The 13,183-nt window shown below is 38.6% G+C and overlaps 1 protein-coding gene and 1 pseudogene across 1 annotated transcript; both read left to right on the top strand.

The window, feature by feature from the left end:
* The first annotated feature begins 8,286 nt into the window (after positions 1 to 8,286).
* On the top strand, positions 8,287 to 9,186 carry LOC130024356 (taste receptor type 2 member 8-like). Its single transcript, XM_056115082.1, has one exon. The coding sequence runs from the start codon at positions 8,287 to 8,289 to the stop codon at positions 9,184 to 9,186; it is 900 nt and encodes a 299-aa protein (XP_055971057.1).
* A 2,334-nt stretch (positions 9,187 to 11,520) lies between these two features.
* Positions 11,521 to 12,554, top strand: LOC130024346 (taste receptor type 2 member 7-like; annotated as a pseudogene).
* Positions 12,555 to 13,183: the final 629 nt, after the last annotated feature.

The raw sequence follows: 13,183 nt of genomic DNA, 5'->3' as shown, positions 1-13,183 counted from the left end.
GAGAAAAAAATTCCCACAATACCATAGACAGGCTGGGAAGAAATGGATATTCTAAAAGAAAAATTGGATGAAGAAATCGGTGAAGGTTTTTTTTCTCATGCAGCACCTTCTTGCAGTGGTTTTAATGATGTTGTTGAACATCACTAAAATCCACAATTATTTTAGCTACATCTCAGGGAACTTCACTCTTCAGCATGTTTTTACTCTCCCGGGCAACTTCAGTGACTCTGACAGCTTACCTCCCCTGCAATGTCTTTCTACACACTTCTCAGAGAAAAATTAAGTTGGAGTCCATTCTCAGAATCATCATTTAAGACCAGACTTTAGTACACTGTGCTTCATCTGGCTTCCTGAATGCACTGACAGTCTCACTAAGAAGATCCAAAGAGAGAGAAATCCAGATAAGAAAATTTTGAGTAATGTTGATGTTAAGAATATGAAAGTGAAAGACAAAGACATCCTTGAGTGTGCAGTTGTAATTTTTCTAAAGATTTCTTTCTATTTCATTATTTAAAGTGAATGTCCATTTTCAGTTTCTTTGCATTTGATGTAATAGCAGTATTCATAGTAGTACATGAAAAATAGCTCAGAAAATGGAGTCTTCATGGGGAGAAGGACTAACTAGCTAAAAGAGTTTATATATTTCAAATATAGTGATTTGAGAAGAAGCAAAATCTGGAACCAATGAAAACTGTGTATAAATTCTGTGGACAGTGTAAGAGCTCTGTGTCAACATTGTGGCATGTATATCAGTCAATATTTAGGCAGAAATCTATATTATTCCAAATGCACTAATTAAAATATAAAAGAAAGTGAAAACTTGGGGGAAAACAACAACCATCTTTGCTTTCAAGAATGTGTCAAACCAGATATCTAGCAAAATTCCCCTAATCCGGAATATATTTCTTAAAAAAGTGTTAAAAAGAAACCAGAATTTTTAAGTGCATAATCTAGCTGTCAGAAAAAAAGTCAAATAAAGAAAGACCTCCCAGATACCACAAAAGTGGGAAAGTACAAATTTTGAGAAAGAAAGAGTGCTGACAGTAAAATCTTTGGGGGAATTCTCAATCTACTTCAAACTAAAATTAAAGGACCATGTGCATGTGTTTTAAGATATGCGGATGGAATGATTGGATATAATTAATAAATTTTGACTTTCTCCTCCCAGTATAGCTCATGGAATTGTAGGCATTGCATAGAATGACACTTGCTGAACACCAGCAGGAGAGTCCTAGGTATTTACCTTCACCCCAATCTCATATATAGCAATTATAAATGAAATTCATATTACTTTTGGATGTATCTTGATTTACATACAAAATGTAGAAATTCAGGAATTTTATAAAAAACAGCATATGTTTAACAATAGCAGTTTATGTCAGAGGATTTACTTTGAGATTAAGTAACTTACTTTACAAAGCAATAGAAGGTGAGGTAAAAAAATAAAAACCAACTTGCAGGCCAGAGAGATAGCAAGGGGCCAAGATCCCTTGCATATACAGATCCTGATATGATCCCCAAGCCTATCTATGTTCCCTTGAGCATCACCAGCAATCATCCCTGAGCACAGAGATAGGAGTAAGACCTGAGCACAGTCAGAAGAGACCCAAATCTGGCCCCACCCCCCATGAATTTACCATATCAGAATGTACCCCAAATCTCTTACAGAGTTCCATAAATTCTTCACTTCATACTAAAAGTTTTGGTAAACTATTTGTAAATCTTTTAGTTTTGTTATTAAATTTTTCAGACCTCACAGTTAGAATACACTTCCTGCCTGCACAATTCCTTGTGGCAATAATGCCTTCGTTAGGTCTGTAAGAAGCTACCAACAATCTGGTAAAATATAACTTTGAGGGAAAAAACACTTTTTCGATTTACTGGATTTAGAAGCCTAACAAATACTCTTATTTCATGGCAGTAAAAACATCTTCTCTCTTGCACAGGTTTTACAACTAAATAAGATGACAAAGCAACAACTTAATCATTGTTTTACTTTGACTTTTTAAAAGCCTATGAAGTTAATTGCTATTCTTGTGGTATTTAAGTTTAAAAATAGACCATGTTTATTGACAGTAAATTTGTTTTTCAAAATATTTTTTCTAATCATATTTAAATAAAAATTGGAAAAATTCCAGAACACCCTGAGTACATCCAGTTATGCCTTCCAGGGATGGGGGGGATGGGGAAGGGAGGGATGGTGGGACCCGTGGTGGTGGAGGATGGGCACTGGTGGAGGGATGGGTACTTGATCATTGTATAACTGAAATCTAAGCACAAAAATTTGTAAGTCTATAACTGTACCTCATGGTGTTTCACTAATAAAAAAATTTTAAAAAAGGTCCTACCAAGCCTACCAAGGACTGCTTGAAAGACTCCCGCAAATACTTAAGAACAAAAATTTTCTTTTCTAAAAAAAAAAAAAATTCTCTTTTCTTGGTCTAAATGTCTCTTTAGCTTTGAAGAACACTGTTGTAATCATTGTATTTTCATATTTGATATTTTTACCCTACTATATCACTCATTTTGTTATTAGGAAATTTGTTTACTTATTTGTATTTTCCAAATTAAAAACTAAACAGCATGATGTGTATTTCAGAAAAAAAAAATAAAGTGAGTAAAATTCCTAATGCTTCAAAATAGACTTGATTATTCTGAACATGGTGGGTCTTGTTCCCTTTAGTCTTTTCCCAATCTCATTTCTCTTGCTACTTTTGTTTTTTGGGCTGGAGCTATAGCACAATGGGTAAGCCGTTTGCTTTGCATGCAGCCGATCCGGGTTCGATTCCTTTGCCCCTCTCGGAGAGCCTGGCAAGCTACCGAGAGCCCGCATGCAAAGCCTGACAAACTACCCGTGATGTATTTGATATGCCAAAAACAGTAACAACAAGTCTCACAATTTGTTGTGAGACGTTACTGGTGCCCACTCGAACAAATGGATGAACAATGGGCGGACAGTGCTACAGTACTACTTTTGTCTTTATCTAGACACACCAAGCAGATGAACCTTTCGGCCACTCTAGGGTCAAGACACACCAACTCAATCGCCCACAGGAAGGTCATAAAGGCTGTGATCATTTTTCTGTTGCTCTTAATGATGTATTATGCAGTCTTTCTTGTAGCAACATCTAGCTTTATGATTCCTCAGGGAAAATTGGTGGGATGTGGGTGGCACATAACTGTCATTTTCCCGTCCATTCATTCATTCATTCATTCATCCTGATAAAAGGGAACAACGTGCTGAAGGTGACTTTTCTCAAGGTCTTAAACATTGGGAAGGGTTTCCACAAAGAAGAGAATTTTTGTTTCATGAAGAATTCAGAATTCAGGGTTAGAGTGATTGGACATTGGGGAGGTCGTTTGCCTTCCACACGGCTGACCTGGGTTTGATCCCTGGCATCCCATGTGGTCCCCGAAACACTGCCAGGAGTAATTCTTGAGTGCAGAGCCAGGAGAAATGTCTGAGCATCGCTGGGTGTGACCGCCCCTCCCCTAAAAAAAAAGAAAAAGAAAAAACAAAAAAAGAATTCTGAATTCAAAGTAAAAGATACCAACCAAAGCCTCTTCTCAGAATAATTTCATTTCTATTTTATGATTAAAAATCGACCCCATCTATCTTTATTCTAAAATGTCCTTTGTCTTCATACTTTTGCTTTTTAGCTTAGAATCAAATAATGTTATGTTATTGTTATTATGATACTTCTTTCTTTTGTAGGAAAAATGAATCTAGATCCTACATAAACAGTTCTTATTATTGCCCACAAAAAAAAAAGCTCCTGCATTTTTTCCCTCCTATAGTGGCAAAGTCCTTGAATTCGATGAATAGAAGAATTTCTGCAAACCAGTTATAGAAAGAGATATTTTAAAAATCTTATCAAATAAATCCTATAAAGAATTGCTGACTTTGGCTCTATGAAATTTCAATCTTTATCAGACCTCTCCTCTCCTTTTTTAAAACTGTTGGTTCTATGGGGCGAAAGTACAGAGGATAGGGTGCTTGCCTTGCAGTAGGACAGCCGGGTTCAATCCCAAGCATCCTATATTATCTTTTAAACACTACAAGAAGTGATCCTTTAGTGCAGAGCCAGGAGTAACCCCTCAGTTTGCTGAGTGACCCAAAAATTTAAATAATAATAATAATAATATGGTCGATTCTGAGTAAGAGGGTTAAGACAACTCTGGAAGATTTTGCCTAGCTTAAAATGTGAATTACCTAAGCTGGGTAGATAAAAATCTTATTATGAATTTTTAACTGGAAAAAAGATTTATATAATTAGAAATAAATATGCCAAGGGTCAGAGGGATAGCACAATAGGTAGGGACCTTGTCTTGCATGTGACCAACCCGAGTTCAATACTCAGCATCTCATATGAACCTGAACCCACCAGGAGTGATTACTCAGAAAATAGTCTGAAGTAAGCCTTGAGCACAGATAGGTATGGCCCCAAACAAAACAAACAAAACAGAAATATGAATACCGGTGTCACCTCAGAGAGAAGGTTGGCAGTTCCAATAGTCATGTTGTTTCATAGATAAATCAAGCTTAAGTATCAGTTCTCAAAGAAATTTTTTTTTCTTTGCACAGGTGTTACTCCTGGCTCTGCACTCAAGAGTTACTCCTGGTGGTGCTCAGGGGACCATATGGGATTGCTGGGAATCGAACCCGGGTCGGCTGCGTTCAAGGTAAATGCCCTACCCGCTGTGCTATCTCTCCAGCCCCTCAAAGAATGTTTTCAATGTTCTCTCTTTCCGTCTAGACTCAGTAGTTTTTGACATTTTATTTTCTTCAGCTACGTCTCCTTTCCTCACTTGTTTCTGGTATTTTATAGGTAATCACATGTCCCTAAATTACTAACATCATGCTTTCCTATTATATACTATGCACGTTGTAAGAAATAGGGAAAGTATATTTGCATATTTTATATATACATATATATTTCTTGTTTTCATTGCAAAACTATTTAAATGAGAGAAACCTGAGTTTATGTGATTTGTATTAGCCATATCAATGTTTCTCAATATGCCCAACTGCCTCCTGGGGGAGCCAAAAATTTTTCAGTGTGGCATAGCCTCTGGCGCAATGTTCTGTTTATTCCTTAGACAAGTTGGATTTCCATGCCAGTGCATAGGATTTTTTGTTGTTGTTCATTAAGGGGGATGGATGATGATCAAATAAGTTTGGGAGCCTCTGGGTAGATTCAAATTTATTGTATGCTAAATAATTTCACTATCCCTCATATAAATCCATTTCAAAGTAGAATTGAGAGGGGGGAAGGTTTAGTAGAGCAGGTAGGTCATTGGCATGCCCCAGGTGACTCCACTTTAATCCCTAAAAAATTCGTAAGAAAATCCACTTTTGTGCCCCATCAGACGTGATTCCTGAGAGCAGAGCCAGGAGAAAGCCCCAGAACTAAAAGCAAAAGGAGAATGAAAATGAAAATAAAAATTAAAACAGAAAATTAAGCTTATAGAGGGGAAAATTAATCCTATTTTCTAAAAATTTGGCTGGGAAGAAAATTATTGGAATTTCCTTTCCAAATCCATTATTAACAGGACTGTTAGACTAGAGTGTTGGAATCCCTGCTGGCCCTATGCCCCAACTGCCTGGTCAGTGCCACTCTGTTGAGCAATCCTCTGGGAGTCGCCTCCAGGCAAGAGGGCATCGGAACCTCCGCTCCAGAGATGGAGAAGTGGGGGGAAGGTCAGCACCCAAAGGTGTGCCATCCCCCCTAATTTGTAATTGCTGTAGTTCATTTACCAGAATTTGCTGAATCATTTTTCCGTCCACATTTACAGCAGCTCAGGTTTGACTTTGGGTAGGCCATTCTCCCTGGCAGAGAGTTTATGTTAATGGAATTTCCCATCACCCTGCAACCTTCATTCTCACCCACTACAGTGCTCTCTGGGTACTCCCAGTTTCCCCAGGGACTCCCAATTTCCAGTACTTGTGTTTAACTTCTCCTTTGTGCCTTATTTTCCTGTTAATCATTTATTGCATTTTCCATCCCTGTCCCCTCACTCTGAATGGAGCAGTTTCTCTTTTCCCATATTAGCACTGTATGATCTCAATAAACTCGTCATTGGTCATCAGTCTTCTGTTCATCCTCTGGGGGAACGACTTTGGTCCTGAATGCACCAGGGGACACGGCATCGGTGCTGTGCCAATGGAGAATCAGACACCAAGTGTTGAGGCACTATACCCTTCACCAGAGTTTCCACTTCCAATCTCCATTGTCCCAGTGGCCACCCGCACAATATCCGCCCCATCCACCCTGCCTCTCACCATGGTAGGCTTCCTGCTGAAGACTGCTTTCAACTTCTGTGCCTTTGGTCATTTGTTATTCTCCTACTATGTTTATTTATATCCCACACATGAGACAGTTCATTCTGTGACTGTCCTCTTTCTTACTCATGTCACTCAGCATGGTATTCTTCAGACCCATCCACGTAGAAGCAAATTGTGAGACTTCATCTTTTCTCTAGCAAGTACAATCCATGTGTCAATGTGTATACATACCATGGATTCTTTATTGAGTCATGTATCCTTGGACCCTTGGTTTTCCATAGTTTGGCTACAGAAAATTGTGCTGCAAAGAACACAGGAGCACACGTGTCTTTTCTGATTAGAGTTTTGGGCCCTCGGGGTAGATGCTAAGAAGTGGAATTGCGGGGTCATAGGAAGCACAATCCTAGAGAAAACTATTATTTGAATGTGCTTATCGCATCATCTCGAGAAATGACTGCAATGTAGAATGTGAGATTATAAATCTTATAAAAGGAATTGACTGTAGCTAGAGTAATATAAAATATTAATATCCTTCTTTTTACATGAAAATGTTTATTATTGGGGGCCGGAGCGATAGCACAGCGGGTAGGGCATTTGCCTTGCACGCGGCAGACCTGGGTTCGATCCCCAGCATCCCATATGGTCCCCTGAGCACTACCAGGAGTAATTCCTGAGTGCAAAGCCAGGAATAACCCCTGAGCATTGCTGGGTGTGACCCCCCCAAAAAAAGAAAAGAAAATGTTTATTATTCAAGACACATTAAAGGAATGAATTGTCATGGGCAGCATTTGCCACATTAACTAAAACTAAATGTATTAGAGTTTCTAGCATCTTTCACTTCTAAAAAGCAACAGCCCAGAATACGTTCTTCTGAGTTACTGCTATGTTCATGTTTGGCTAATAATTATGCCATTTATAGATATATTCATATTCATAGAAAATTGGCCATTTATATGGAAGCAAAAATTATTAACTTCTGTCTGAATGCTAACTCTCTACAATCTATATTTGCATTTACCATTCCTTAAACTAAAATCCATTTCCAAAAGAAGAACTGACTCATGGGTAGCTTTTAAGGTAAAGGTAAAGGTAAAGGCCCTCCCGTTGATCATCGATTTGCTCGAGCGGGCCCAGTAACGTCTCCATTGGAGACTTTGTTGTTACTGTGTCTGGCATATCGAATACTCTCGGTAGCTTGCCGGGCTCTCCGAGAGGGGCGGAGGAATCGAACTCGGGTCGGCCATGTTGGCCACTTGTAAGGCGAACGCCCTACCCGCTGTGCTTTTAATTAATGAAATTTCATTTATACCTTTTAATTTTTATTAACTACAAGCTTGCTTGGGCTGGAGCCATAGCACAGCTGTAGGGCATTTGCCTTACAAGCAGCCAACATGGCCGACCCGAGTTCGATTCCTCTGCCCCTCTCGGAGGGCCCGGCAAGCTACCAAGAGTATCTCACCCCCACGGCAGAGCCTGGCAAGCTACTCGTGATGTATTCGATATGCCAAACACAGTAACAACAAGTCTCACGATGGAGATGTTACTGGGCCCACTCGAGCAAATCGATGAACAATAGGAGGACCATGACCGTGACAAGCTTGCTTGCTTTTTTGAGTTTCACTATTCAAAATATAATTTGACAGGTCCTAATATGCAAAATATGACAGCAGGAAGTCTATTGCAAATTCATGAAATGCAATCGTTGAAAATTTGCATGAGAGCAGTTTTTAACTCAACATTTCAGTTTTCACTGACTAAAAGGTGATAACTATTATTTTCCCTGGTGACAAAACTAGACAAGCTGTTTGAAGCAATTAGTTATTATCATAGTCATAAATGAAGAAATGATCTGATTTCAGAGGAGCACTGGGCACTCCTGGGAAAATATCAAAATAAAAATAATGACAAATGAAAAGTAATTCCATAACTTGAGGAATTTATCAGCTCCTACAGTTTGTGTATTAATCTATCTGGAGTTACAGTGGGACGCTGCTAGCAACATGTTCATTAAAGAAGATATCATCTTGATTATTATGGCTATAGAATCTTTGATAGGCATGTTGGCAAATGGGTACCTTGGACTAATGTCCTGGATCTACTCTATTAAGAAGAATAAAACCCCCTCCCTTAACTACATCCTCACAAGTTTGGCTATTTCCAGAATTTGTTTGGTCATCAGAATAATATCAGGTGACATTGTAAAGATATTCCAACCATATTTTTATAAAGATGTTAAAGTACGGATACTATTCAGTGTCTTCTGGGTACTCATCAGCTACTCAAGTTTGTGGTTTGCCACCTGCCTCAACGTCTTCTACTTGCTGAAGATAGCGAATTTCTCCAGTCCACTTTTTCTTTGGCTAAAATGGAGGATTGACAGGGTGATTTACTGGATCTTGCTGGCGGGGTTAGCCATTTGTTTGTTGAGCAGCCTTCTAACAGCAATACCGAATTATTATAAAGATAGTTATGGATTTACAGAACATCAAAGCAACATCACTGAAATGTTCCATGTGAGTGAAATTAAATATTTCGACCCATCAACCCTCTCTAACCTTTTGGCAGTTGTCCCAATTGTCGTGTCATTGATTTCATTTTTCCTGTTAATTTTGTCTCTGTGGAGACATACCAAGCAAATGAAACTCAATGTTACAGGCTGGAGAGACCCCAGCACAGAAGCCCATATTACAGCCATGAAAAATGTGACTTCTTTTCTCTTCCTCCTTTTGGTATACTATGGGGCTTGTCTTTTAGTAACTTATAGCCACCTAATAGAAGAAAAAACATTAGCTGGTAGGCTTGGAAAGATTTTAATGATTCTCTACCCCTCTGCCCACTCCCTTATTTTAATTATGGGAAATAGCAAGCTGAGGAAAGCGCCTGTCAGGATATTAAGATAAAAGGGGGAAATAATGCCTAACATAAATTAGTAACTTCATAAAAGACTAATTTAAAAGCAAACTCTGTTGTCAACTTTCTTATAGGTTCGTTTCATTTATCCATTTATTCCATTTCCTTTGGATACTTATCAGTGATGTGAGAGCTAATGTATCCTTTATTTCTCTACCACAGACATTCTTACTTCCAGTCTCATATTCTTTCAGGAATCAGAGCTCATGCTTGTTCTTGTCTTCTGATTTCAAATGTTAAAAATATGTAAGTTAATTAAATTCCTTTGAGATTTTACTTTGATTCATGGCAAAATGCACCTGAACTTCTCTGTCTCTCTGTCTCTCTCTCTCCCTCTTTCTCTTTGAAATAAGAAACTCATTTGCTTTGATATTTTCTCACTCTTATCTATGATAGAGCTGCACTGATGACCTTTGAAGCACCTCCCTCATGACTCACCTGGGTCATCCCCATCTGACAGGTGTTATGATTAGGAACTCAGATTTCCATGTGCTGTCTTCGGTTCAGTTTTCTGGTTGTGTACCCTTTTGTTTCCAAGTGAGTGGTGCTTTAGGTTGCCTTCCAGGTATTATTTCCTGGTTGACATCTTTCAAGCACCTCTTATTCATTTTCCTAGATTAAAAGCAACTTCCTTTTTCATGCACAAGGATAGGAATAGTATCTATCTTAATAGCTCTAGAAAAGTCTTTCCACTCATCTTTATAATATGATTAATATGGAAAACCTGATATTAATTTTTCATTCAGGTTCCTATTTTTTTTGTTTTTTGTTTGTTTGTTAGTTTTGGCATTACACCCAGAATTAAATGTTTTGTAAGCCTCAGGGTAAGTTACCCTCCATTAATCTAAAATCCTTTCTTCTCCATTTTGTGTTTGGTATCTTCAATGTTTTAAATATCTCTAATGACCATAACAAGCATTGAAGGAATAAATAATGCTTCATTTAAAATGCTGGGGTTGGAGCAATAACACAGCAGGTAGGGCACTCTGGCCTTGCACTCTGCCGACCCGGGCTCGATTCCCAGTATCCCATATAGTCCTCTGAGCACTGCCAGGGGTAATTCCTGAGTGCAGAGCCAGGAGTAACCCCTGTGCATTGCCGGATGTGACCCAAAAATAAATAAAATAAAATAAAATACTTTATGTTATGTAATTATTATTCTGTCCAAAGTACAAAAACAAGTCTTTTTAGAAGCAAATAATATGTGTTTAATTTTTTAATATTTAATATTAATAGAACCATGCCACTGGACTCATGTCAGGCTGTAGGACAGGTTAGAGCCCTCCCCACCTCAAGAGACCCAGCCCTGACAGGAGACCTCCACTGCCCAACCACTGCCATGCTCTAGGCTATTTTCTGAATATTTCCTATCCATTTATGCCTCTCTGAGAGCCCGGCAAGATACCGAGAGTATCCCATCCACATGGGCAGTGCCTGGCAAGCTTCCCGTGGCATATTCGATAAGCCAAATACAGTAACAACAATAGTCTCATTTCTCTGACCTTGAAAGAGCCTCCAGTAGTTGGGAAAACTCAAGTAAGAAAAGGCTGATAAAATCTCAGGTCTGGGAGGAATAGAGTTGTTACTGGCAACCACTCGAGTAAACTGAAGATCAACAGAATGACAGTGATACAGTGATACAGTTATTAAATAAAATGTTATAATATTTAAATGAACTGAAAATCTGCCAGATTTTGTAATTTTAGCTATAATTAATATTGTCATCCAATAAAATCAAAATATGTATAAAAACATTTTTGATACCAACTTTATAATTTATAGACAATCCTTAAGGATTGGTCAGTCAAATAAAATGTGGGCTACACAAATGAAATTAAATTTCACTATTTCCTGGAAGAAGTGAAGTTAAAAAATTTATGATATACACTAAAAAATAGTGTATCATTTATTTGAAATTAAATTTTAGCTGATAGTCTTGTGTTTTCATTTGTTAAATCTATCAGTTTTGTTGGGTTCCTGACTTACATCATAGATTTATAAACATAAGATTTGTACAACATAGCCTCAGAAAGACTTGTGGCACCATAAAAGGCAATAAGCCTAATTTTCATATTAGCAAAATGTAACTTAACTAAATGAACAATGCAGAAAAGTGAAACACACTGAGAAGATATAAGGATATAGAAGGTCCAGAATAAACATCATCAACCTTATGGCTCTGTCAAGACTAATCAGAATTTCATGAAGAAAGACCACCCAGTATCCATCACAAGACAGAATTACAGTGAAACCTATGAAGTAAGCATAGATGTAGAACTCCATCCATTCAGTTAGAAATGAATTGCATATTTCTGCTTTTTAATATGTCAGGTGAGGTGAACAGCACCTTAATGATCATAGCAGCTGGAGAATTCTCGATGGGAATCTTAGGAAATGTATTTATTGGACTGGTAAAATTCTTGGACTGGATCAAGAAAAGGAAGATGGCCTCCATTGATTTAATTCTCACGTGTCTGGCTGTTTCCCATATTTGGCCTTTCTCATAGCCATCTCCAGCTACTTTTTACCAGACACTGAACTAGCTGTGTTGCTTAGGGAGTTGATAGCTCTGATTTATCCTTCCTGGCTACTGTGCATAATAATGTTAGACTGCTTTATGTTGGTGCAGTATCCAAATGTCTATACTGCTGGTAAACAAATGAGAGTCATTGACTTCTTCTGGACACTCACCAACCAACTCAGTGTGTGTTTTTACCACCTGCCTCAGTCTGCTAATTTCCTCAAGATAGATAATTTCATGCATCCCCTTTTCCTCTGGATGAAGTAGAGAATTGACCAGGTGGTTCTTAGGCTCCTGCTGGGCTGCATAGTCCTCTCTGTGTAGATCAGCCTTGTTTTAACAAAGAATTTTAATGATGATTTTAGGTACTGTATCAAGGTAAAGAAGAGATGAAATGGAACATTAAAGTGCAGAGTAAATCAAGCTCAATATGAGTCCATCAAGATATTTCTCAACCTTTTAACAGTATTTCCCTTCTCTGTGTCACTGGTCTTCTTTTGCCTCTTGATCCCCTCCCTGTGGAAGCACACCAGGAAGATGCAGCTCAGTGGCAGCAGACACAGAGACCCAAGCAGAGATGCCCACTTGGGAGCCATGAAGACTGTCATCACCTCCCTCATCCTTTTCACTGTCTATTGTTTGGCCTTTCTCATAGCCACCTCCAGCTACTTTATACCAGAGACTGAATTAGCTGTGTTGGTTGAGGAATTGATAGCTCTAATTTATCCTTCAGCCCATTCATTTACTCTAATCCTAGGAAACAATAATTTGAGAGAAGCATCTCAAAGAGTAATGCATAATAGGATCTCATCATCTCAAAGGGTAGTGAATCTGTAACCAGGATCTCATCATTCTACAAGGAAGTGATCATCGACGTCAAGAAAGGGGTTTGGCAGGGTGATACCATTTCACCGAAACTCTTCAGTGTCACCCTCAAGAACGTCATGCGACGACTGAAATGGGAAGGAATGGGAGTGAAGATAGACGGTTGGCAACTACACCACCTGTGCTTCACTGATGATCTCATTCTAATAACACCAAACATTAGCTAAGCGGCATGAATGCTGGCCGACTGGAAAGGTCAGACAGCAGCTGAATCTCATGAAGACAATGTTTATGAGAAACAGACTCATTCCTGATATTCCATTTGCTCTCATTGGAATAAACATCACTGAATGCAGCAGTTATGTATACCTAGGTCAAGAACTCAACATGACAAATGACCTGGCACCTGAGTTGTGCAGGAGGAAGAGAATGGCTTGAAATGCCTTCAAGAGCGTTGAAAAAATAACTAAGAGGATGAAGAACCTCTGGCTCTGGGCACATCTCTTCGATTCCACTGTTCTTTCTGCATTAACATACACCTCAGAGACCTGGGCCCTACGAAAACAGGTTGAGAACGCTACTCGGGTCTCTCAAAGAGGAGTCTAAAGAGCTATACTTGGAGTATCACACTTCACTCAAGT

The sequence above is a fragment of the Sorex fumeus genome, unplaced genomic scaffold (genome assembly GCF_029834395.1).
Source record: "Sorex fumeus unplaced genomic scaffold, SorFum_2.1 ptg000003l, whole genome shotgun sequence".
In the NCBI taxonomy this organism is placed as follows: domain Eukaryota; kingdom Metazoa; phylum Chordata; class Mammalia; order Eulipotyphla; family Soricidae; genus Sorex; species Sorex fumeus.
The sequence above is the reverse complement of the archived record's forward strand: the minus strand, read 5'-3'. Positions and strand labels throughout refer to the sequence as shown.

What these genes read in the sequence shown, in the direction of transcription:
- LOC130024356 (XM_056115082.1), top strand. Translation starts at nt 8,287, where the DNA reads ATGTTCATTAAAGAAGATATCATCTTGATTATTATGGCTATAGAATCT.